Here is a 26,524-nt window from a genome sequence, read left to right as displayed (position 1 = left end):
TGCTATCAACCATACCTTAGGTGACTTGCTAATGTATAAATAACATGTTGGGTTCATTAATCCTTTCATTTCTGTAGCAGCATTGGCAGTGTTTACAGCATCATCAAACTTACTTCAGATATCGTCTTTAGATATGATCTTTAGATATTGCTGAAATACATAAGTTTAAACTATTTCCACCTCAGATTAAATTCTTTAAATCATACTTTGCTATCATCTGTCAAAATGTTTACCGGTAGTGCAATGGAAATTATCCGCATGGCAGTTGGTTGTTTGGCTGCTGCTCTTGGTATTCCTGGCAACATAACGATCATATTTGTCTTTGTTAGCCAAGGTATCAAGAATGCTACTGATGTTACCTTTACTGCACTTGCCATTGTTGATCTCATGGCCAGTATCATCAACAGCATGAAGATCCCAATGGTCTTCTTTCAGAACGATCACCTATGGGCATGTTTTGTGGAGATCATCGGAGGAAGGTCTGCACTCTATGCTGGGTTGTTTCTCACGATCTCGATTGCTGTTTACCGCTACCAAGCTCTCTGTAAGCCATTCGAACGACGAATCGGACGGCGAGCTGCCATCTTGATCTCCATCGGTTGCACATTTCTTGCAGTCTGTCTTCATATCCCATTCTTCTTCATTACAACTTCATGGAAATTTGGAGAGAAGTATGGATGCATCGTGTATGGAAACATACCATGGGGACGTGAGGTGTACGCCAGATCACAAGCCATTGTATTCTGTGTTTCTGCCATAGTTACAACTATTTTATACATCCTCATTTATAAGTTCATTCGTGCTCACCAAATTATTCGCAAACAAATGATAAATGCACATGTCACATCCACTACAACAAAGAGTGTTACATCAGTAAGTGTCGCCGTTTCCAAGACCGATGCTAAATTGTCAAATGCCACAGAGTCCAATGGAACCTGCAAGCAAGGACGACATGGCTCTCTGCAAAATGAAGTCTCATGTGACACAAGATCCCACCCTAGGCCAGTCCAAGAGAAGACGGAGCAATCATCAAAGAAGTCTAAAAGCCACCAGACTGATCATAAGACTACTCAAGTGGTCATCATCATTACAGTTATATTTTTTCTCTTCTGGTTTCCTAGCATTGTGATTGATCAGGTTCCTAATAAGCTAATGCTTAGGATTATCCCAGCCGACCTCCTGTATATTGTGTATTGCTTCTACCAAACCAAGTACGTCAATAACTTTATCAATGTTTTAGTCTACCCGTTTGTAAATAAAAGCTTTAAACATACCTGCTGCAAGCCATTCACTTATTGCAATAATTAACAAAATGTCATTAAAGAGTAATAGGAAAACTTGTACAAAAGAATACAATTAAGATATTTGTACCTAAAATTAAATTTGTAAAATATAATGGTGGTTCATTTGAAATTTCATTGGGGTCATTTATTGTTACGAGTAAACTGCTGGTAAACACACATTCATCAGCATGTAATTAGAAAGAAATGCAATTAAATAATTGTGGCTGTAAAACAGGAATGAATAAATGTACCAATATACTTATTTTTCCTGTATTCAATGCTTGTATAACCTACTGTATGTTGATTGTTGAAACTTTATGTGTGGCTGTTACATACTACTTTTCATGAATCTAAGTTCCTTTGGTTATATACATGTACATGTACATACCTGGACAATAAAATTTGGACAGGGCAGCGCATATCTTGGTATCAATATATTTTGCAATTTGAAGAAGGAAATCATATTCATTTCTGTTTTTAGAAATTATGAGTAAACCTTAACCCTAACCCTACGGCACCACCTTCAGTGGGTGGAGGAATAAAAAAATAACAACAAAGGTGGTCTGCACTTACATGTACCTGTACATGTATGTAAATAAATACAGCTATACTGTACATAACAAGTTTTGTTACCCCGTTTCCTTTTTTAGTCAAATGATTGACCAGTATTCTTATGAATGTCAAAAGCAGGCTCGGGCAATATGCAATTAATACAAAATTTGGAAAAGAATTTAAAGAGGATGATCTCTATCAATCTATAAGCAATCAAGCTCCGTCCTTGTAAAGTCAATTCTTCAACGATTAATAAGATTCAATTTACTCAGATATTTTGAACTGTTTAATGAGGCCTCCGCCATAATTGATAAAGTGATTTTACAAACCAAAACAGAAGCATATTTGTTTCAAATTCAAGTTTGAAATTCATTGTAATTCATGAACAGTTTCTCAGAATATCATGATTACAAGCCATTTTTCGTATCAAATTTTCTATGTATGACCCTTTGATCGGTGACCTTTGACCTCATGACCCTTAAATCTACTCAGTTCATTGGCTCTGCAAGATACATACATGTCTTGAGTTTGAGGTACATGTAATTCGACCATCGGGTCTAATGATAATGCGATCACAAGCTACTTTTGCATATGGTACATGTAATGAGCCCTGTGGCCTTTGACCTCGTAACCCCAAAATCTAATCAGTTCATTAGCTCTGCAAGATAAATACTGTCCTGAGTTTGATAGTAATCCATCCTCAGTTCTAATGAGAATACCTTCATGAACCCCATGATTTTTTACCTTTGACCTCATGACCCCAAAATCTACTCAGTTCATTGGCTCTGCAAGATACATACATGTCTTGAGTTTGATGGTAATCCGTCCATCGGTTCTTGAGAACGGATGGATTGACGGACAACTCGCAAACATAATGCCTCTTGCTACTTCGTAACGGAAGCTTAAACATATACAACAAAGTTAGAAGGTGGTCTGTTCTTTCAGGTACATGTACATATGTAAATAAGCACACCTATTAATGTACATGAACATTTTATGTTACACTGTATATTTATTCAAATGATTGACAAGTATTCTCATGAATGTCAAAAGCAGGGCAGGGCAATATGCAATTAATTAAATTTTTGGAAAAGGAATTTAAAAAGGTTCGTCTCTATCAATCTCTATAAAGCAATCACGCACCGTCCTTGTAAAGTCGATACTTTAATAATCCATACGATTCAATCTATTCAGGTGTACCATTAAACTATTCAACAGGTTTCCTGATACTGATCAATGCGAGCAATATTTAAAGTGTAAGGCATTCATGTGGATAGATTTTGAGACACATTGTGCACAAATAATGGGGGATATTTATAAAGAAAAATCTAAGTAAGGAGGTGGTCTGTAACTCTGTATTTACATGTAAATAAGTACGGCGATTCATGTACATGTAAACAAAGTTTATGTCGTACGGTTTCCTTTATTTAGTTAAATGATCGACAGGTATTCTTATGAATGTCAAAAGCAGGCTAGGGCAATATGCAATTAACTAAATTTTTGTAAAAGGAATTTAAAAAGGAATAACCTCCAAGCAATCATGCTCCATCCTTGTAAAGTCAATACTTTTACGATTCATAAGATTCAATCTATTCAAATATATCATTAAACTTTTTGTAAAAGGAATTTAAAAAGATTCGTCTCTATCAATCTCCAAGCAATAAGGCTCCATCCTTGTAAAGTCAATACTTTTAACAATTCATCAGATTCAATCTATTTGGCAATAATGTTGTGACCGTAGAAGAAAATATGGGGGAGTATGTGATTGACAAGAAAGGTAGAAACAAGATAGTTCGTAATTTCCGCTGATACTGCCAGAATACTAGAGAAGTTCAAACAAGCTTTCCCGGCTGTATTATTAACATTCAATCTGCTAGTTTTAAAGAATTTTTAAAGGAATTCTTAACTTTTTGCTATCAACCGTACCTTAGGTGACTTGCTAATGTATAAATAACATGTTGGGTTCATTATTCCTTTCATTTCTGTAGCAGCATTGGCAGTGTTTACAGCATCATCAAAGTTACTTCAGATATCATCTTTAGATATGATCTTTAGATATTGTTGAAATACATCAGTTTAAACTATTTCCACCTCAGATTAAATTCTTTGAATCATACTTTGCTATCATCTGTCAAAATGTTTACCGGTAGTGCAATGGATATTATCCGCATGGCAGTTGGTTGTTTGGCTGCTGCTCTTGGTATTCCTGGCAACATAACGATCATATTTGTCTTTGTAAGACAAGGTATCAAGAATGCTACTGATGTTACCTTTACTGCACTTGCCATTGTTGATCTCATGGCCAGTATCATCAGCAGCATGAAGATCCCAATAGTCTTCTTTCAGAATGATCACCCATGGGCATGTTTTGTGGAGATCATCGGAGGAAGGTCTGCACTCTATGCTGGGCTGTTTCTCACAATCTCGATTGCTGTTTACCGCTACCAGGCTGTCTGTAAGCCATTCGAAAGACGAATCGGACGGCGAGCTGCCATCTTGATCTCCATCGGTTGCACACTTCTTGCAGTCTGTCTTCATGTCCCGTTCTTCTTCATTACAACTTCAGTGAAATTTGGAAAGAAGTATGGGTGCAACGTGTATGGAAACATACCATGGGGACGAGAGGTGTATGCCAAATCACAAGCCATTGTTTTTTGTGTTTCTGCCATAATTATAACTATTTTATACATCCTCATTTATAAGTTCATTCGTGCTCACCAAATTATTCGCAAAAAAATGATAAATGCACATGTCACATCCACTACAACAAAGAGTGTTGCATCAGTAAGTGCCGCTGTTTCCAAGACCGATGCTAAATTGTCAAATGCTGCAGAGTCCAATGGAACCTGCAAGCAAGGACGACACGGCTCTCTGCAAAATGAAGTCTCATGTGACACAAGATCCCACCCTAGGCCAGTCCAAGAGAAGACGGAGCAATCATCAAAGAAGTCTAAAAGCCACCAGACTGATCATAAGACTACTCAAGTGGTCATCATCATTACAGTTATATTTTTTCTCTTCTGGTTTCCTAGCATTGTTCTTGATCAGGTTCCTGATAAGCTAATGCTTAGGATTATCCCAGCTGACCTCCTGTATATTGTGTATTGCTTTTACCAAACCAAGTACATCAATAACTTTATCAATGTTTTTGTCTACCTGTTTGTAAATAAAAGCTTTAAACGTACCTGCTGCAAGCCATTCACTTATTGCAATAATTAACAAAATGTCATTAAAGAGTAATGTAGGAAAACTTGTACAAAAGAATACAATTAAGATATTTCTACCTATAATTAAATTTGTAGAATATAATGGTGGTTCATTTCAAATTTCATTGGGGTCATTCATTGTTAGTAAACTGCTGGTAAACACACATTCATCAGCATGTAATTAGAAAGAAATGCAATTAAATAATTGTGGCTGTAAAACAGGAAGAAATGAATGTACCAATATACTGTATATATTACTTATTTTTCCTAACATTCCTATTCAATGCTTGTATAACCTACTGTATGTTGATTGTTGAAACTATACATGTATGTGTGGCTGTTACATGTACATACTACTTTTCATGAATCTAAGTTCCTTTGGTTATATACATGTACATACCTGGACAATAAAATGTGGACAGGGTAGCGCATATCTTGGTATCAATATATTTTGCAATTTGAAGAAGGAAAATTAGGAAATCATATTCATTTCTCTTTTGAAAAATTATGAGTAAATCTGAACCCTAACCCTCCGTGCACCACCATCAGTGGGCGGAGGAATAAAAAATAAGAACAAAGGTGGTCTGCACTCTCATGTTCACTGTACTTGTATTTAAATAAGTACAGCTATTCATGTACATATACATACAAAGTTTATGTTACCCTGTTTCTTTATTGAGTCAAATGATTGACCAGTATTCTTATGAATGTCAAAAGCAGGCTTGGGCAATATACAATTAATACAAAATTTGGAAAAGTAATTTAAAGAGGATGATCTCTATCAATCTCTATTAAGCAATCAAGCTCTGTCCTTGTAAAGTCAGTTCTTTAATGATTCATAAGATTCAATCCACTCAGATAAATATCATTGAACTGTTTAATGATGCTTCCGCCATAAAGCGATTTTACAAACCAAAACAGAAGCAAATATTTTTCAAATTCAAGTTTGAAATTCATTCTAATTCATGAACAGGTTCTCAGAATATCGTGATTACAAGCCATTTTTCATATCTACATGTATGTACGACCCTTCGATCTTTGACCTTTGACCTCATGACCCTAAAATCTACTCAGTTCATTGGCTCTGCAAGATACATACATGTTTCAAGTTTGATGGTAATCCGTCCATCGGTTCTTGAGATAACGTGATCACAAGCCTCTTTTGCATACATAATGAGCCCTGTGGCCTTTGAGCTCGTGACCCCAAAATCTAATCAGTTCATTAGTCTCGCAAGATACATACATGACCCAAGTTTGGCAGGAATCCATCTATCGGTTCTTGAGAACGGATGGATGGACAGACAACTCGCAAACATAATGCCTCCGGCTACTTCGTAACAGAGGCACAAAAATATACAACAAAGTTAGAAGGTGGTCTGCACTTTAATAAGTACAGCTATTAATGTACATGAAAAGTTTATGTTACACTGTATATTTAGTCAAATGATTGACAAGTATTCTCATGAATGTCAAAAGCAGGGCAGGGCAATATGCAACTAATTAAATGTTTGGAAAAGGAATTTAAAAAAGTTTGTCTCTATCAATCTCTATAAAGCGGTCATGCTTCGTCCTTGTAAAGTCGATACTTTAATAATCCATAAGATTCAATTCATTCAGATGTACCATTAAACTATTCAACAGGATTCCTGATACAGATCAATGCGAGCAATATTAAAAGTGTAAAGCATTCACGTGGATAGATTTTGAGACACATTGTGCACAAATAATGGGGGAGATTTATAAAGAAAAATCCAACAAAGTTAGAAGGTGGTCTGTAACTCTGTATTTATATGTAAATAAGTACAGGGATTCAATGACATGTATACAAAGTTTATGTTATACCGATTCCTTTAAAAAGTCAAATCATCGACAAGTATTCTGATGAATGTCGAAAGCAGGGCAGGGCAATATGCCATTAATTAAATTTTTGTGAAAGGAATTTAAAAAGGTTCACGTCGACCAATCTCCAAGCAATCACGCTCCATCCTTGTAAAGTCAATACTTTTTTCGATTCATAAGATTCAATCTATTCAAATAAATCATTAAACTTTATGTAAAAGGACTTTTTAAAGGTTTACCTCTGTCAATCTCCAAGCAATAAGGCTCCATCCTTGTGAAGTCAATACTTTTAACGATTCATCAAATTCAATCTATTTGGCAATAATGTTGTGACCGTACAAGAAAATACAGGGAAGTATGTGATTGACAAGAAAGGTAGAAACAAGATAGTTTGTAATTTCCGCTGAAATTGCCAGAATACTAGAGAAGTTCAAATAATCTTTCCCAGATATATTACAACATTCAATCTGTTAGTTTTAAAGAATTTTCAAAGGAATTCTTAATCTTTTGCTATCAACCTTACCCTACCTTACGTGACTTGCTAATGTATAAATAACATGTTGGGTTCATTAATCCTTTCATTTCTGTAGAAGCATTGGCAGTGTTTACAGCATCATCACAGTTACTTCAGATATCATCTTTAGATATGATCTTTAGATATTGCTGAAATACATCAGTTTAAACTATTTCCACCTCAGATCAAATTCTTTAAATCATACTTTGCTATCATCTGTCAAAATGTTTACCGGTAGTGCAATGGAAATTATCCGCATGGCAGTTGGTTGTTTGGCTGCTGCTCTTGGTATTCCTGGCAACATAACAATCATATTTGTCTTTGTAAGACAAGGTATCAAGAATGCTACTGATGTTACCTTTACTGCACTTGCCATTGTTGATCTCATGGCCAGTATCATCAACAGCATGAAGATCCCAATGGTCTTCTTTCAGAATGATCACCCATGGGCATGTTTTGTGGAGATCATCGGAGGAAGGTCTGCACTCTATGCTGGGTTGTTTCTCACGATCTCGATTGCTGTTTACCGCTACCAAGCTGTCTGTAAGCCATTTGAAAGACGAATCGGACGGCGAGCTGCCATCTTGATCTCCATCGGTTGCACACTTCTTGCAGTCTGTCTTCATGTCCCGTTCTTCTTCATTACAACTTCAGTGAAGATAAATGAAGGGTCGTATGGGTGCAACGTGTATGGCAACATACCATGGGGACGCGAGGTGTACGCCAAATCGCAAGCCATTGTATTTTGTGTTTCTGCCATAGTTATAACTATTTTATACCTCCTCATTTATAAGTTCATTCGTGCTCACCAAATTATTCGCAAAAAAATGATAAATGCACATGTCACATCCACTACAACAAAGAGTGTCATATCAGTGAGTGCCGCCGTTTCTACGACCGATGCTAAATTGTCAAATGCCGCAGAGTCCAATGGAACCTGCAAGCAAGACACAAGATCCCACCCTAGGCCAGTCCAAGAGAAGACAGAGCAATCATCAAAGAAGTCTAAAAGCCACCAGACTGATCATAAGACTACTCAAGTGGTCATCATCATTACAGTTATATTTTTTCTCTTCTGGTTTCCTAGCATTGTGCTTGATCAGGTTCCTTATAAGCAACTCTTTAGGATCTTTCCAGCCAACCTCTTTTATATCGTGTATTTCTTCTACCAAACCAAGTACATCAATAACTTCATCAATGTTTTTGTCTACCTGTTTGTAAATAAAAGCTTTAAACGTACCTGTTGCAAGCCATTCACTTATTGCAATAATTAATAAAACGTCATTAAAGAATAAAGGAGGAAAACTTGGAATACTAGGAATACAACATGTATAAAATTAAGATATTCGTACATAAAAGTTAATGGTGATTCATTTGAAATTTCGTTAGGATCATTCATTGTTAGTAAACTGCTGGTTAACACACAATCACCAGCATGTAATTGGAAACAAATGCAATAAAATAATTGTGGTGGTAAAACAGGAAGAAATTAATGTATAAATATACTGTATATATATATATACAACTTATATCTCATTTCTTCAATGCTTGCAAACTCACTGTACAATGTCCATTGTTGATACCATATTCAACAAATATACAGTACATGTAAATGTACGTGTCAGACCTACCTATGATTAATGACTATAAGGAAAGATCTTCTTTCTTTTTTTTAATCGGAAATAGCAGAATGCGGGAAATCCCGGATTTTCAGGATTCTTTTTCTCCAGAATGCGGGATTGTCCTGCAAAAAGCAGGCCACTTTGCAGGTCTGATATGTACATACCTGAACAAAATATGGAGAGGGCAGGCACATTTCTTGGTATCAATCTATGTTGACAATCTGAAGAAGGAAATTATATTCTCTTCTGTTTTAAAAGTTTATGAATAAGTACTTCTGTACAAGAAATGCCTGGGATGATAGCCTTTGCGTACCAATGTGTTTACAAACTGAAAGTTGGGATCCTTACCCTTCGTTGAACAGAGGTACCACGAACTTCTGCGTTGACACTCGTACCATAGCTCGGATTATTGGATCCTTCCACCTGGATAGGTCTTCTTGCATTTGAAGCACCATCTGATGTCGGTGCAAGAATTTCAGCCGACATTGTTTCTGTTGGTGCCTGCTCCTCCTCCTCAGTGTCTAACATCAACCGTGTGTTTTCTGTAGAATTGTCTTCGTCCTGGTCCCACACACCCATATGTGAGCTGGAAAGAAAGGAGAGAAAACGGCTACGTCACCAAAATAAGTGAGAAATGGGCTGTACAGTGCAGCTACGAGGAGGATGTACGTGCTTGTGTGATTAGACGTCACAAAATGAGTGACTTCCGCCTCTTGAGTAATTGAATGAAATGTATGTATAGCTCTACTACATGGTGCTGGTAGTCTTCCTCAAGTCATAATGTAACATACATTCACTTAATAATTTGTCACATTTTTTGCATGTAGCAATTCTGGAAAACACTATGAAAATAAAAGGAAAATTTGAAAATAAAAGGAAAATTTTAAAACAAATATTCTATTTTATTCTTTTGTTAAAAATTTTAGACAAAAGGAAAACACAGCAATCAAAATCAGGAAAGAGCAGGGTGAGTTGGAAAATAAGATTAGTTGAAATGTTGTCATTCTCTTGTAAAGATGTAAACATGTAATAAATTTGTTTAAATTTTACCGCAGAGTGGTACATGTACATGTAGTTGAAGATAAAGTTGAGTTCTGGTCATGTGATTGCATTGTGAAAGAAAAGGTGTGGAATGGATAAGAAAAAGTTGATCATTTAGCATGTAAGTATTGGTGTGTAGTGCAAGGTACTGGAGTCATAATAAATTTGGCCTAGTCTTGGTAAATTAACAGGCACTGTACACAGAAAGATGTATCATATGGGACTACACAAATGGTGTCGGGCCTACTTACACTGTACCTTGATTTCCTTATCTTTCTATGCTCATTACTCAGCCAGTATACATTTTCTACCAAAAATGTTCGGCAAATGACATTTATTTGTAATCTCAAACATTCAGTGTAAGTTTTGTTTGATTCTGTGAGAATTCATTTTCTTTTTTTTACCCAAACTCATGTTTATCTGTAAGGGTTCATTACCATCTATCAATAAAGGAATGGTGTTTGAAACTTGGATTAGAAAGGAACATTTAATTTAAGACAGATTTTTTGCAATATTGTATTGTTGTAAATATTGAATTATCTGTTTTATTACTCTTAGATTATGAAATGTATGTAAATTAGCTAATGTAAATACAATGTACAATATAGCTCCAGATTGTACACAGGTCCAGGAATGAACTTTAAAATGAAACAAAATGGCACAAATTCACAAAGGAGGTTTGTCGACAAACCTTGGTTTTTGTACGTCATATGACGCGTTTTTTTATGCATTTTTTACAAACCTGGTTTGTAAAAACGCGTTGAAACGCGTCATTAGACGCACGAAAACCAAGGTTTGTCGACAAACCTCCTTTGTGAATTTGGGCCAATATGTTTGTATCTTATGTCTACAATATGCATTGGAGCTTGTACTTCGCCACTTTAAAGGGATACCGGTAGTTGAGTTTTGGTAAAGAGGTCACTACACACAAAAAAATTTAGTGAGATAATGAAAAACGGAGTGTCAAATTTAATAGAGCATACAAATTAAATGACAAAATCATCTTTTTTTTTATCAAAATCAGTTCAGAGACGGCTGAAATATCCATGAATATAACCATTTCTAATATTTGAACCAGCAGTTGAAAAAACAAGATAGCACCTTATACGTTTTATTCCAACCAATGCCAATGTCTTAAACAAGAACTCAACTATCCCTTTAAGTTGGTAGCAGGTGTAAATTATAACAAATGATCCAATGTAATGATATATGTACATGTATATACATGTAAATTGTAAATAGATAAGAAAAAATATACGTACAGGTGTACATATATGAAAAAGCTGATGTTTCTACCAAATGAAATGTATGAAGTATTCTAATGCATCACAAACTACATGTATGATGCTAAAGGCTTGGTCACGCACTGTCCACTAATACAGTAAATGAACTGTACCTGTATTTGGTCTCCAAGTGTGTATGAGGTAAAAGCTAGGTTTACAACCCACCACCATTGAGAAAAAGTTTGGAAAGGAAGGACCAGAACAAAGTAGTGAATGATAAAAATAAGTGAAACAAAGAGTGTATGAATGAGAAATAATATTTCTATAATTTTTAGTAGAAAGTGGAAGTAAATGCAAAGTGTTGCAGGTCTCAAAACACAAGTGTACTAAACTATTGTTGAGATACAGTGAATTCTTGTAAGTATTTGATATGGATTATTTAGTAAAATCTCTTGTGTGGTCCCACACACACGCACACCTCACGCAAATTAGTTCCATTAAGCATGCCAACGCACTCCATAAAATCAAAATAATAATAGTCTATAGAGATAACATGTTTTACCATAATTATCTCAGGCCTTTACAGGTCTTCAATTTTGAATTTTAATAGTTTTGACATTGTTGTTTTAACTAAAGCTCCCTGCAATTATTCAGATACCTTCTGTTTCATACATTGTGAGAGGGCTGGCGTGATTTAAATCACCTTGATATCAATATTGATTTGTATCTCCTGATTTAAAAAAAAATAAATGATTACCAATACCATTACTTCCATAGACTTGTGTGTTGACAAATATTTTCTTAAAAGTGGATCCCCCCCCCCATCAGTTCTGTGCAAATAATTCAGTTGAAAAACTATCTTAACCCTAAGCCCATTAGTATCAGTGATGCAAATAGTGTACATATTTAAAGCCCATATTGATTTTTCAATCTTCTATGACATTTTCAGTACAACTCTTTTTATCTTTTCTTTTATCACACCTTATGTGTTTTCTTTTTAAAAAATTGATTTATGTTTTCCTTTAACCCTCTCTTTTATCATTCTTACGTTATTCTTTCTTTTCTTTTTTAAATTTTTTAATCACAAATGTTTTTCCAACCCTGATTGTAAATCACCAACAAGCTATCATAACTTTTTACTAGCATCATGCATAATGCAGAAAAACACAATGAATTGCATTATTTGTTGGCAACATTGTAAGAATCAATTGAACGTACGGTAACCTATTTTCATTTTTTCTCAGGAGCCAGGTAACATTAACTGTCATAAATAGGGCAAATCTTGCATGTAAGGCACTTTGTCTGATTATTGTTTGTGCTACAAATTTATGTACCTGTATACAAAAAGTCATGTACAAGATTGTGAAATGTTATAGAATGGAATAAGAAGCACATCTTGCATATTATATATTTGTAAACACTGGTCAATGATTAATAATCAAGCAATTCGTCTTTCGTCAATTTAGATTTTTCATAGCATTTTGGTACTATAATTGGTAGCTAGAAAAGCATTGAATGTTGAATGTTCCTTTAAACATGTATACTGAAAGAAGCAAATTAGACAATAAAAATTCAGTAAGTATAGTTATGCTTCTTGAAATGTCACTGAGAAAATGGCCATGGTTTATACTTTCCTTATACATGTACATGTACATGTGAACACATGTATAAGGAAAGTAAAATTCTTGGCATTATCAGGGACAAACATTTCAGGCTATTGATACTCATTGTGCTATTCTACATGTATTAGCAATTTAGCATCAGTTAAAAAAGAAATTGGACGTGCATGATGAACTATAATCAGGTATTTCTCACAAGTTACATATGTTACTGATGAGCAAAATAAATGAAACTTAAAATCAAATGCCACATAAAATCAATTAAAAAAAAAATCACACACAAATTGGTAAAATATAGTAGAAGGCTAGAAGCAGTGCAAACTTCTGCAAAGTATACATGTATTATGATTATGATAAATGGTGCATTGGTTGTAACAGGTTCCCATACAATGATGTAATTTCATTACCTTTTGTATTACACTAAGTATAATAGAATTCAAATGTCCAATTACTTGGAGTCAGGATGCCTCTGAAACAAAAAAATATTTGTAAATTGTTTCTCTAAGTGCTTTACATACAATGTACACATCAATGTTGATAATAAGAGACTGTATGCATGTATTAGTCAACTGCATTGTATTTTTAATGTAAGTAAACATGTTATGTGGACTATGACCATGAACGTGAGCACCAGTAACCTTCAATTGTTTAGCTTGTAAATTCAGAATAAATTCACCACACTAAATATTTGTCACTTGATTTGTTTTGAATTGCAGCCAAACGTTTGAATACACTGTACAAGACAAGATGTGTAAATTAATGTAAAACACTTTCTGCTAAAAGCCAACAGGCATGATTCTGTAGTGAAGGCTGCTGGCATTCTGGCTCTCAGCAGATAATCAGCCTGCAGACATGTATTTTCATGTCAATTTCTTCAACTCTTACTGTGCAAGTACATGTAAGACTGTGCCGAACACAATTGGTAACTCTGTGACATGAGCACCTCTCCCATATCCTCTGTTACTGTACCAAAAGAAATTATAATTTTCCATTTTCTCTGAAGAAAAAAAAAAAGGAATTATCCCTGACAATCCTTGCGCCCTGGATCTTGGTAGAATACATGTACCGGGATTCCTTTATCAACCAAGAAAATGGAAATTCATGAACTTTTCTGAACAAAGCAATTGGGAGAGGTACTTGAAAGGTATGTCATAACCCAAAGAGTTATCTACTTGTATTTGCTGTATTACAAATTTTAAAATTCCAACTTTCCTATTAGATTCTTTACAAGAGTTTCCTCAAACTTTCACTGCCCTGTTTCTCTGATTTTGTCTGCTCTTATGAAAATCATGGTGGGCTTCCTCTTTTATGCGCATGTATACAGGTGTATCATGCACATTGCAATGTCTATTGCACTCTTAATGGCAGTGACATGGGTGTGATATCATTCAATATCAAAGCATTTGATGGCCTACACATCTGTGCAACATTTGGCTTATTGGCTGGATTTGCTGTCTTAAACTCATTTCTCACCATTATAGTCATAATATACCAGACCCCTTCTAGAAAAAAACCCATATACCGTATTTGCCAGCGTAAAGGCCGCACCGCCGTATAGGCCGCACCCCCAACTTTGACATTTCGTAGAAGAAAAAAAAAAAAAAACTAAAAAAAAAAAACTAAAAAAAAAAAAAAAAAAAAAAGAGAAAAAAAAAACGGACCAAAAAAATGATCGTAATTTTCTTGTAGAACACTCTTTTTTTTTTTACAAACTATACCAAATTCATCAATATTCTTATAAATCAACAAGAAGTTAACCTCAAAAATGATCATAATTTAGCAGATCTTCATCGACTTTTAAGCTAGTACTGTATCGTACGCAGATTTGGTATCCTACAAAACCCCTACCTCGATGTAAGGTGTAATCCGAAATAGCGTTTTTCGACCTGCGCAGTTGCGTTGCGCGGCAGCTAGCTCCGTAAGTAACGGCCTGTCCCTTTTTTTACTTTTTGGCGATGCAATGGTACGGACTTAGATCTAGATCTATCGGCAGATTTTATTAGAAAAATAAGTTTTTTCGTCTTCATGTCAACTATGCAACATAAAATTGTCGGTAAGTTGTGTGGAGTTATTCTAGAATTGTCCTGTACCGTTGTCTAGTCATGCTACCGTTCATATAGTCCCATACGTGCAAATGGACGTGATGTTTTGACCGCTGAATTTTGTTGTTGTTGCGTATACGCCGCACCCCGACTTTTTGATTTTTTCTCACCCGAAAATACTGCGGCTTTTACGCCGGCAAATACGGTAATTCATGTTTTGTTTGCTCAAAATTGCTGAATATGCATGACTAGAAGAAAAAGAGCCCTTCTCAATCTTGTGCATATTCAGCAATTACGGGCAAACAGCGCTCTATACTACTATAGCATGAATATTCATATTTGCTGCACCGCTATCGCGCATCCGTACTTTAATTCTCTTCGCCATGTTGAATCGACGAAACAACATGGATATGGATTGGTTTAGGACGAGCAATCAACCTTTTTCCCATCAAAGACTTCTTCAAAGTATAGTTTTAAGTGTTTGGAACAATGCCCTGAGGAGTCGAAAAACATTGCAAGTCAAAATTGTAATTACTAGACCTTCACATTTCGAAAAAATGTGACCCAACCCGCTGTTCGAATCGTTTTCCTATACGAGCTCTGGCGTTAACTACTTACTAAATTATAGGCCTACTTGATACTAGAGTCTACTCTTCCTACATTTTTGAAAATTGAAATTTTAGTCATTTAGTGTTTTGGAACAAATGGGAAAGTTGTCCGGCAATTCTGCCATTGTTGTAACCTTTCAAAAATCACAACTTTTTCATTTTGGGTCTGATTTCATTCAATCTATCACCAGTCTACTTCTCTGATTTTTCTGATTTCTTCTACTTTCTAGAGTAGTTTGCTATCAAGGTTGGGTTTCCCTTTAACTGGAAGCCTGGAAGGTATACAAATACAATCTATCATGAACATCGACGAGTCTGGCCTGGCTAGAATTCAGCTAAAAACTGTGCAGCAAGTTCGATCCAATTTACATGGCATTTATCCCAACACTAATGCAATGGCAATGCAATGCGCTGCACTGCCTGTGCCTTCTCCTACAAAATGAAACTGAAAGGCATCCTGATTTCAATTTCAAGGTAAAACCCGCTTTTAAAGTACAGTAGATCTACATGATTATATGTAAATCTTACCTTTTTCATACAACAAGCATTTCTTCTCTTTCCCTAAAAGTCAGTGAGGTGGTGTTCGTTCATGAAAAGATTGCTTCCGGATATCCACTTGTTCCTCATATACTGTACATGTACGTACGATACGAATAATACCGATTTCGCATATATCGCATTTGATAATGCGTGATGTCACGTGACGGTGCTTGGTGGTGGAGATCACTTTCTGTATGGTACACATCACAGAACTAAAAATAAAAATAAATAAATAAAAAGAAACGTACTTTCAGTCCCATGCGAGAACCGGAACCTTGACACGTAAATTATAATATTTTCACTAATTTCAAACATGAGTTTTATTTTTTTAGCCAGTCCATTTAGATAGAACAACGAAAAGACGCACTTATGACAGTACCTCAACACGTCGTAATCGAAGGGGAAACCCCCAGAACCGAGCTGCGATGAAAACAAATAGGATAAAGTGAGCAGAAATAATTCGGGGCGGGGGTTGGTGACACACCGACCCGCGTTATTTTTTGTCTTCATTGTTTAGTTAGTTGCAATTAATGAGTGATGCATTTTATCAGGGGAGGGGTAGGCCTACTCAAATTAGGTTTGGACGGGGGTGTGCCGCTGAAGCCTCAAAAAAAAGTTGTTGTGGGGGGGGGGGGGGGTGGGGTTCTCGAAGTAAAGCCAATTTATCGCATTTGTTTTGGAAGTTTTGAAAAACAGACCCATATGTTTAGGGATATTTTTGTTAAAAATGGGACCCATGTTTAGAGATTTTTTGTGAAAAAGTGACCCATTAGAGCGGCCTGTACACCACCGTATGTCTTAATATGTGGGTACCCCGCCCCCTGCTCTCAACATACTTTGGTTTTTATACCCCTCCACTCGTTAACTTTGATAATTAAATATGAGCTTTATACTTTCTTAATTTATTTTCATGGCAGGGGGAAATTCATCAGAATGTAAAGATCGCTCTATAAAGTAGAGATTTTACCTATATATTCTGCTTGGTCACCATTCATGACCGTCATTTTATATAGTATTCCAACAATGACAGGTAGCCTAAACCGACTAGAAAAACCAATGGTTAACCACTGATCCTCGTACGCCTATACGTGTGCATAGGGTCTAGTTAAATCATAAAGGTTCATGGTTGAATAGAATTAGAATATAAGGGGGGACGCCTTTATCAGGGATCTTAATTGATGGTCAAAATGTTTCTACACAGTCTGTAATAAAAGTTAGCTACTATAGGCCAACATTCATTAAACACTCCTTATACTTTTCTTATGTCCATAGTATATTCTACAATAAATATAGGGTTTCTTATTTCATAATTCTTAAGTTTAAGACATATCCCATGTTTCTTTTATAGCTTATGTACTATTCTCAGTATTTACAATTTCGCAAATTAACTTTTTTTTTCTAACGAAAAGATGAAGGGGGAAAAAATATTCATACTTTTTCTTTTCAACATTTCTCTTCTCTCCATTCAATTTTCCATTAATTTTGTGCATTGACATTTTCCGTTGATCATAATTAAAGAATTTAGAAATATGATCTTCAAGCCAGTAACGAGTGTATTTGCTTATGTTGCACAAATGTATCACAAAACGTATATAAAACTTAATTGAACTCAATACCTTTTTGACAATTTTAGCTATTTGGCTGTATGTTTTAACCATGAAAGTCCACACTGGAAATTCAAACATGATAATTGCAATCAGGCGCGTACGCAGGATTTTTTCAAGGGGGGGGGGGGGGGTTTTTAACATTTATAAATCGGGCCGAAATTTTCGCAACGACTCAGCCAGCCGCTGAATAAGCGGGGGGGGGGGGTAAGAGGTCACTTTTTTTTCTTTTTTTTTTGGTCCCAAAAAAATCGCAACGACTCAGCCGACTGCTGAATAAGCGGGGGGGGGGGGGGGGGGGGGGGGGGGGGGTAAGAGGACACATTTTTATTTTTTTTTTGGTCTCGAAATTTGAAAATTTGACATTTTGCTCCGTTGGGTGGGGGGGGTAATAATTTTTAATAAAAAAAAAAAAAAAAAAAAAAAGGGGGGGGGTTTAGAGAAATTTAGGGGGGGGGGGTTTACACACAAAAAATTACTAAAGGGGGGGTTTAACCCCCCAAACACCCCCCCTGTGTACGCGCCTGATTGCAACTGGGAAGGAGTATGACTTGTTACTTGTAGAGATAATCCCGATGGCAGCTATCATACAGCTAAACTGGGATGTCCGTGCAACGTGCTGGCATAGTGACAGTGCATGAAGCAATTCAAAACAGTGAATGATGTCTATTATTTACAATAAAACGGTGGACGTGCAAGTAAAAAAAAAACCGATACGTGGAGTCTACAGTAGCTTGGACCCAACAGGAGGAGGCAACGCTCTGATGATGGGTAGAGCAGCCTCCTGGAAGATGGTCACTGTTGTAGATATTACCGCAGCAGCTGATAGGTGGTTCCACGTACAGATGGTGCGAGGATAGAAGGAGTACTTGAAGCTACCAATGGAAGCTGTGGGCAGTGGCGGATCCAGGGGGGGGGGGGGCCCGGGGGCCCGGGCCCCCCCCCCCTTGAGAAAAAAATCATGCAAAATCACGCGATTTTTACCTTTTTGGGGGGTTGGGCCCCCCCCTGGCGCTCAAGGGGGGGGTGCAAATTTTAAAATTTTCGAGGACCCCCCCCCCCCCACTGAGCGACTTTTCGGCTGGCTGAGTCGTTGCGATTTTTTTGGGACTCCAAAAAAACAAAAAACAAATGTCCCTTCCCCCCCCCCCCCCCCCCCCCCCACTGAGCGACTTTTCGGCCGGCGCGATTTTCAAATTTTCGGGAGCAAAAAAAAAAAAAAGTTGGGCCCCCTCCCCTAAGAAATCCTGGATCCGCGTCTGGCTGTGGGTATACTGCATACTTCAGAGGATGATCATTTCTGCCCAGATATGTAGCTGGGAAGAGGCATGTTGAGTTGATGATGGTGCATCTTGTAAAACAAAGTGGACTGTGCAAGAAGCCTGCGATTGTTAAGGGTATCCCATCCCAGTTTGTTGACAAGTGCTGTGACTGATGTTACTCTCCGGTAGTCTTGGTATATAAAACGGGCGGCAGCTCGCTGTACTTTCTCAAGACTTTATATTGATGTCAGAGTCCGAGGGTTCCAAGCTTCACTGCCATACTCAAGTTGAGGACGAACAAGCATTGTGTAGGCTTTGGATTTGATGTTCTTGGTGCACGGTGATAGCGTTCTGCGTAGGAGGCCAAGGGTTCTATTGCCTTTCTGGGTGGTGAGTTTACATTGGGTGTTCCATTTAAGGCACTGGCGTACTGGTGGGGGTGCTTGGGGGGGCTTCAGCCCCCCCCCAAATAAAATTGAACCATGACTTTTGTTCACAAGTGATGTTTATGTTCGTGATATCACATGATTTTCAACAAAATGCTAGTTTCTCCATTAATTCTTGCAAACTGACCCATTCCCCCAAAAAGCTAAGAAGAGCTTATGTTTTTTATAGTCACTAAGGGCCCTATAGTGGCCACTAACAGTAACACGTACTGGTAAAAAATCCTTTCCAGAAGCTTTGTGCAAAGCACTGCCGGGAGATAACATGCTACCTACCACTCGGGCTGAGCATGCACAGATTTGCGAACGAGCGTTCCATACTTACATCATGTAACACTGCACATATAGTGGGGGAAATTGAATTCAGACAAGATTAAGAGTAGAGAACGGTACAACGAATCGTCTTCTTTCTCTAATAATTTAATGAAACGGCAAAGCCTTCCGCGCTTTGCACGGGAGGGGGGGGGGGGGAAATTGAATTCAGACTAGGATTAAGAGTCGAGAACGGTTTTGATGAGACGCGAAAATGATTTCAGACAAGGATTAAGAGTAATAATTAAATAAAACGACAAAGCTTCCGCGCTTCGCGTGGTAGGGGGAAAACTGAATTCAGACAAATACACGATAAAATGAATCGTCTTCTTTCTCTATAAATTTAATGAAACGTGATAGCTTCCGCGCTTCGCGCAGGATGGGCGAAAATGAATTCAGACAAGGGTTAAGAGTAATAATTTATTGAAAGACAAAGTTTCCGCATTTCGCGCGGGAGGGGGTCTGATTTCAGACAAGGATTAACAGTCGAGACCGGTACAACGGATCGTCTTCTTGCTCTAATAATTAAATGAAACGTGAAAGCTTCAGCGCTTCGCGCGGGATGGACGAAAATGAATTCAGACAAGGATTAAGAGTAATAATTTATTGAAACGTCAAAGCTTATGCGCTTCGCGCGGGAGGGGGGAGGGGAACTGAATTCATACAAGGATTAAGAGTCGGGGTTGGAACAATGAATCGTCTTCTTTCTCTAATTATTAAATGAAACGTCATAGCTTCCACGCTTTGCGCAGGAGGGGCGAACCAAGAATTAAGAGTCAAGAACGGTACAACGGATCGTCTTCTATCTCTAATAATATAATGAAGTGTCAAAGCTTCCACGCTTCGCGCGGGAGGGGGGGGGGAACTGAAAAGATTAATTAGTTCCTGGCCCCGGGTTTATGGGGTTAAAATTGTAGGCATTTGGACATTGGCATTTTTATATTTGTCGGTAATTGGTGGCTCGTTTTGTCGGTAATCGGTGGCCTCTACACCCTTCCCCCCTCCCCCACTGAAAAAGATCTAGCCGCGCCCCCGATAACGACACAGTTTATACACTCGAGATAATTTTTGCAAGTACTACAGTGAAGTACCGGCATCAAAGCATAATCTATACAACGTCTCACGACGTGTCAGATCATTTTTCTCTAACTTCTAACGAATCCCTTCCCGCGCAAAGCGCGGAAGCTTTGCCGTTTCATTAAATTATTAAAGAAAGAAGACGATTCGTTGTACCGGTCTCTACTCTTAATCTTGTCTGAATTCAATAAGGCCTCTTTTTTTCCAGGAAGTGCCGGTGGACATTAATGCGCCAAATGTGGTTCTCAAATTGCAAAAGATCCCTACTCTTGGAAGGGGTAGGAGAAAGCAATTTTACGTCATATTATATTACTCCAGGAAGCAGGGGCGTCGCCAAAGGGGGGGGGGGTGAGGGGGTGCGACCCCCCCCCCCCCCACCTGTCAGGATATTGTCGGTAAAATTGCGCTGCCGTCGGAAAAAAGAGAAAAGGGGGAGGGAAAAAAAGAGAGGGAAAAAAAAGAGAGGGAGAAAAGAGAGGGAAAGGGGAAAGAAAAGAAGAAAAAAAAAGGAAAAGAAAAGAAAGAAAGGAAAAGAAAGGAAAGAAAAGAGAAGAAAGAAAGAGAAAAAAGAAAAAGAGGGAGGAGAGGAAAGAAAGGAAAAGAAAGAAAAGAAAGAAAAAAAAAAGAAGAAAAAAGAGTGAAAGGTAAACAAACGAAACGGGGGATGAAAGAGAGGAGAGAGAGGGGAGGTAAGAGTCTGAGAGAAGAGGAGTGGGAGTAAAAGAGAGAAGGGAGTTGTTGGGTGGAGTCGTCTCGTCGAGGGAGCAAGAAAGAAACGGGTAAATATGTTGCTGTGTTGGGTCAGCTGTGTCGGTATTCTTGATCGATCCTCGTGTACTATATCAATGCAGAAGTTTGAAGTCGGTGAGATGTATATTGTCGGTCGGCCTACAAGTTTTTTTCCCTACAAACTGTGTCTTCTTATCCGCTGTGACGACTTCGAGAGTGACTACAACTACAATACTTGTTTTTTCTCGAAGTGTTCACTTTTCTATAATATCAGCTAAAGAAATCAGAGGTTTAAAATTTTCGGGAAAACTACATTCAAACGAGGTCTAAGAGTCAACAACGGTACAACGAATCGTCTTCTTTCTCTAATAATTTAAGGAAACGTCAAAGCTTCCGCGCTTCGCGCGAGGGGGGAACTGAGTTCAGACAAAATTAATAGGGCTTATTTAGAGTCGAAAACGGTACAACGAATCGTGTTCTTTCTCTAATGATATGAGGAAACGTCAAAGCTTTCGCACTTTGCGCGAGAGGGGGGAAACTGAATTCAGAAGAATAGGGCTTATTAAGAGTCGAAAACGGTACGACGAATCGTCTTCTTTCTCTAATAATTTTAATGAAACGTCAAAACTTCCGCGCTTCATTCAGATAAGGATTAAGAGTCGAGAACAGTACACCGAATCGTCTGCTTTTTCTCATAATTTAATGAAACGTCAAAGAGGGGGGTGGGGGATGGGAGGGGGTGGGGGAACTTCATTCAGCCAAGGATTACTAGTCGAAAACGGTACAATTAATCGTCTTCTTTTCCTTATAATTATAGGAAACGTCTAAGCTTCCGCGCTTCGCGCAGGAGGCCCATCACCCACACCCCCTAATGAGCGCGCTTTTAAGTGATTCTCTTGCTCACTACCGCCCCTCCCTAAAATAAGATCCTAGCTCCGCGCCTGCATTAAAATATATAGCTATGATGCTGACTAAATTGAAGAAATAATACGTATATTTATGTCTTCGAGGAAAATGACCATTTCGCACATGCAAGTACTATAGTCCATATGAAAAAAAAATTAGCTTCGGCCCCGGGTTTATAGGGTTATTTGTAAATATTAAACATTTAATTTTGTCGGTGATTGGTGGCTAGTTTTGTCGGTAATCGGTGGCCTCTACACCCCCCCCCCCCCCCCACTAAAAAAGGTCTAGCGACGCCCCTGCCAGGAAGTGCCTGAAAATGCGTCTAATTTGGTTCTAAAATTGCAAACGCTTCTTACTCTGGGAGGGGGCCAGAACCCCCTCCCAGACCCACCCCCTGCTTGGTCACTCCACTCCCTCGCCGTTAAAGCCTCGTTCTGTCGCTTCATCGTTTTACATTTCAACCCTTGCCATTTTGTGCCCCCCCCCCCGGTAAGAAATTCCTGGATTCGCCACTGATGCCCATACCCCTTGAGCTTGGGGGCTCCGCCCCTTGACCCCCGCCGGGCTTTGCCACTAGCCCCCATTTCGAGAAACGTTCAGCAGGGACTGCATGTTAGAGTGGGGGTGATTCGGATTTTTTTTTGTCAGCCCCCCCAAACGTTTTTGCTCATTACGCCACTGATTTAAGGTCATGGGTAATCGTGACACCAAGATACTTGTATTGTTTTACTCGAGGAATTGACTCGTTTAGTAGGGTGTAGTCCACTGTGATGGGGTGCTTCTTGTTTGTGAATTTATTCGCCCCTCACTGATGTGAGGGGCGAAGTTTTTGTGGCTGTATTCCAGGGCTCACTTAAAGAGGAAGTCGATCCTGATATTAAGTCTGGTTTTTAAAAGAAACAGAAGCAGTGAAAGTTTGTGCAAATCCCGATTAGAAATAAGATAGTTATGAAGTTTTAAATTTGCGATCATTCAAACACAAACGGCAACATATCTTGCAAGGTCGTCTCTAATTTGCTCTCTAAATAACATTTCATTAAACGTTCATTTTCTTATAGAAACATAAAGTGCAATAATTATATTGAGGGTGCATGTATGGTTTAATATTTTCTTTAAGGAAAATATAAATTCTGATTTTGTTTATAGTACAGAGCAAATGGGAGGGGAAATCGTTATATACGTCATAAAGTTGCCAAAATTCATAGCTTTCTTATTTTTTAGGCGGAATTTGCTCAAACTTTCACTGACCTGTTCCTCTAATTTTCTGCTTCTATTCGAACCAAATATCGGGAAGGACTTCCCCGTTATGCTACCCGAGGTAGGATGCTCTAATGTGCAGTGAAAAGCACATTTTTATTCATTAAAATATGACTAATTTTTCATAATGAAATGACTGCCTTTCAAACTATTTTTTCGTTTCAATTTTCACACCTGCCACTTTTATACACTTACATGTCAAAACCTGTTGACTACCCTGCTTTTGCCTTTTGCCATAAAAAGCATTGATATTCACCATCAGATAATTAAAAACTATCTTGGTCTCGTTAATTTGTTCTCTCTCTCTCTCTCTCTCTCTCCTTATAATCAATCAATAGTTATATATTTATAGTTATATATTTCCTACTCTCCCTTCTGACCATTTTAATACTAACTGTACAATATACCAACAACAAAAGTCAACATGGACTGCATTACATTGATGTCAAAATGTTTTTTATTTTTTCCTTCAAACCTCACGGCTTACATTTTCTGTTTCTCAGGAAGTTCCGAAGTCATATATAACGATACATTCTCTCTTGGAATATTTTTTCTTTCTTTTAAATATAAATCTTGTTTTAATTGTTTGTCAAAATAAATCATTTGATGCAATTCATTTCAATGATTGATTCCAATAAATTCGATAACATGCAGGTATTCATTTATTTATATCTATTTACAATATTGTTACATATAAATGTGTTTTTATCTAACTACATTCAATACTAAAAATGACGCACAGTGGACGAATGGTGCAAAAAAAAATACCGGTGACGAAATTACTGAGATCATTTAGGACATGGTGTATTTCAACTTACTTACAAAAGACACCCCTTATATTTCGGCTAATCATATTAGGGAAGGACTGTGTTTAATTCTCTATGCCGAATATTAAAGAAAAGGTGGGCAACGTAATAGTCAGATTCACATAGGTCTAGACAGTGACCTGTAAGATTCTTTCCAACGTGGAATTGCTCATCTTCAGAAAACACCAATCATATTGAAAAGAAGCTTCCTCGATTTAGGTTAGATTCATGACAAAACTCTGTGTTAGAATGTTACAAACATGTAATTCCAAGCATCAAACGATCAGTATATCAACAGTAAAGCAAAATACAATACAATACAAATACAATACACAACACATTGAATAGTGATGTTTCACATCAATACTTATACCCAAGACGCCATTTGCATGGATCTTGGATTGTTTTAACAATACAAAATCTCCATTAATTTTACTCATATGTTCCTTATACTTACAGATAATTTTAACGGTAATCTCTATAAAGTTATCTGTTTCAACGAACGACGTACTACAACCACTGTTCATTCACAACATATTCACTCATATTTTCTTACTAATCATTTTACAGAGAAAAATTTACAACATTAAACTACATACATTTCTTGCTTTTAAGCAGTCAAGTATTCAGGCTATAGAGTCCGACCACTCGATAGATTCGGCAATATTTCATTGTACTGGTTGACAATGCCACTGTTTCCGACCAGGCAACGTATCCTTCGTCACTTTTTCTGCATCATAATGAGAGGCCACCTGTTGGCACAACATCCTTTTTTTCAATGCACGTCAGTCACGTCAGTAAAAGATTTATTCTGATATTATACCAATTTCTCGGATGGTATGAAGTTCCTCTCCGGCTTGTCTATAGGAGGTTGGTTGACGACGGCACTCACAGTTTTAAGGTGACTCGGCGACAACTCGGACGTGTCCGCTCCTACGGTTAACGACAAACCTTTTGGGGTCGTTCCATTTTCATCATCGCACTTGGCGCCCACGGTACTATGAGTGGACCCTGCGACTGGCTCGGTAGCCCAGTCCTTAGCCCAGTCTTTGTATGTCTGCCAATAGTTAGCCTCATCTGCAGCATCAACATCGAATCCAGCCTTACTATTACTCCTCCTAAAGTTAATGACATATGCCAAAATTGGTAATTAGCCTAAGCCAACCGACACTCTATCGAGGTTTGTCCTCTTTTCTTACACTATTAATTCATTTTGAAATAAATTGCTTCATCATGCCTATAATTATTCTACGAAATACAATCAGTTTCTTCAAACTTTCTAGCTAGATACAAGCACGTTCTTCGAATAGGGCGCACAATATCAGCTGACCGAAGATTCACGAGACCAAAGATGTTAGTCTTGTGAACAATCTGACCAGTTGTCAGGAGGTTTACGAGACCAAATTTCTGGACTTTTAATGTTATGAACCCGGTCCATGTATTTAAAAGAGAGGACGTGTACATGGTTGAAAATGTAGGTTCCTATAGAAGTAGGCCTAGATAAACCAAATACAGTGGTATGGCGCTTCCGCTTACTAAATTGAATTGTGGAGAGTCAAGAAACATGAAGAAGAAAAAAAAATCATCACTAGTTAACTACTACTTCTTTACCAAAGTGAATGATTTTATGACCTCAAACAATGAAATAGTGTATTCAGAAGACTTATGAATGCTTCAAACTCCAATTACAATTGTCTTATTTGTACCTATTCTTTGCGCAATATAAAGTAACCAAAATGAGTACAACGACGAGGATAGCAGCTAATGCCGTACAGATGTAGATCGTCAGCTCCATCTCTCTGGCAGTCATTTGACCTGCAAGTGATGAGAAAGGGTACAGTGAAAAATATTTGACACGAAGGTAAACAACATCGATTCAGAATTAAGTCCTAAGAAAAATGGATTTGGTTGAAGTCTGTGGGTCAGAAAATAAACGAGGGTGTCTGCATTATGTTTTTAAATTTAAGGACATGTAATGGATTATACAGATTATGAATAATCTTTTCGTTAAAATGCATTGTAGTTTTGAAGTATATTGG

At 37.6% G+C, this 26,524-nt stretch overlaps 2 protein-coding genes across 2 annotated transcripts in view; both read right to left on the bottom strand.

Annotated features, from left to right (window-relative positions):
- Positions 1–16,203, bottom strand: part of LOC578066 (presenilin-1) — a 38,275-nt gene extending 22,072 nt beyond the window's left edge. The window contains exons 1-2 of the mRNA XM_030999792.1: positions 16,078–16,203; positions 9,365–9,602 (exon numbers count right to left, since the gene is read on the bottom strand). Coding sequence (XP_030855652.1) covers positions 9,365–9,595 — 231 coding nt within the window. The 5' untranslated portion in view covers positions 9,596–9,602; positions 16,078–16,203. The remainder of the gene's footprint in view (positions 1–9,364; positions 9,603–16,077) is intronic.
- Positions 16,204–26,167: 9,964 nt separating this feature from the next.
- p160 (cell surface protein p160) overlaps positions 26,168–26,524 on the bottom strand; it is a gene marked incomplete at its 5' end in the record, with an annotated part of 28,851 nt that continues 28,494 nt past the window's right edge. The window contains 1 exon segment of the mRNA NM_214664.1: positions 26,168–26,300. Coding sequence (NP_999829.1) covers positions 26,182–26,300 — 119 coding nt within the window. The 3' untranslated portion in view covers positions 26,168–26,181.

This window comes from Strongylocentrotus purpuratus, unplaced genomic scaffold (genome assembly GCF_000002235.5).
Source record: "Strongylocentrotus purpuratus isolate Spur 01 unplaced genomic scaffold, Spur_5.0 spur5_scaffold_5, whole genome shotgun sequence".
Taxonomy (NCBI): Eukaryota; Metazoa; Echinodermata; class Echinoidea; order Camarodonta; family Strongylocentrotidae; genus Strongylocentrotus; species Strongylocentrotus purpuratus.
Note: the sequence above shows the minus strand (reverse complement) of the source record. Positions and strands in the feature narration are given on the sequence as shown.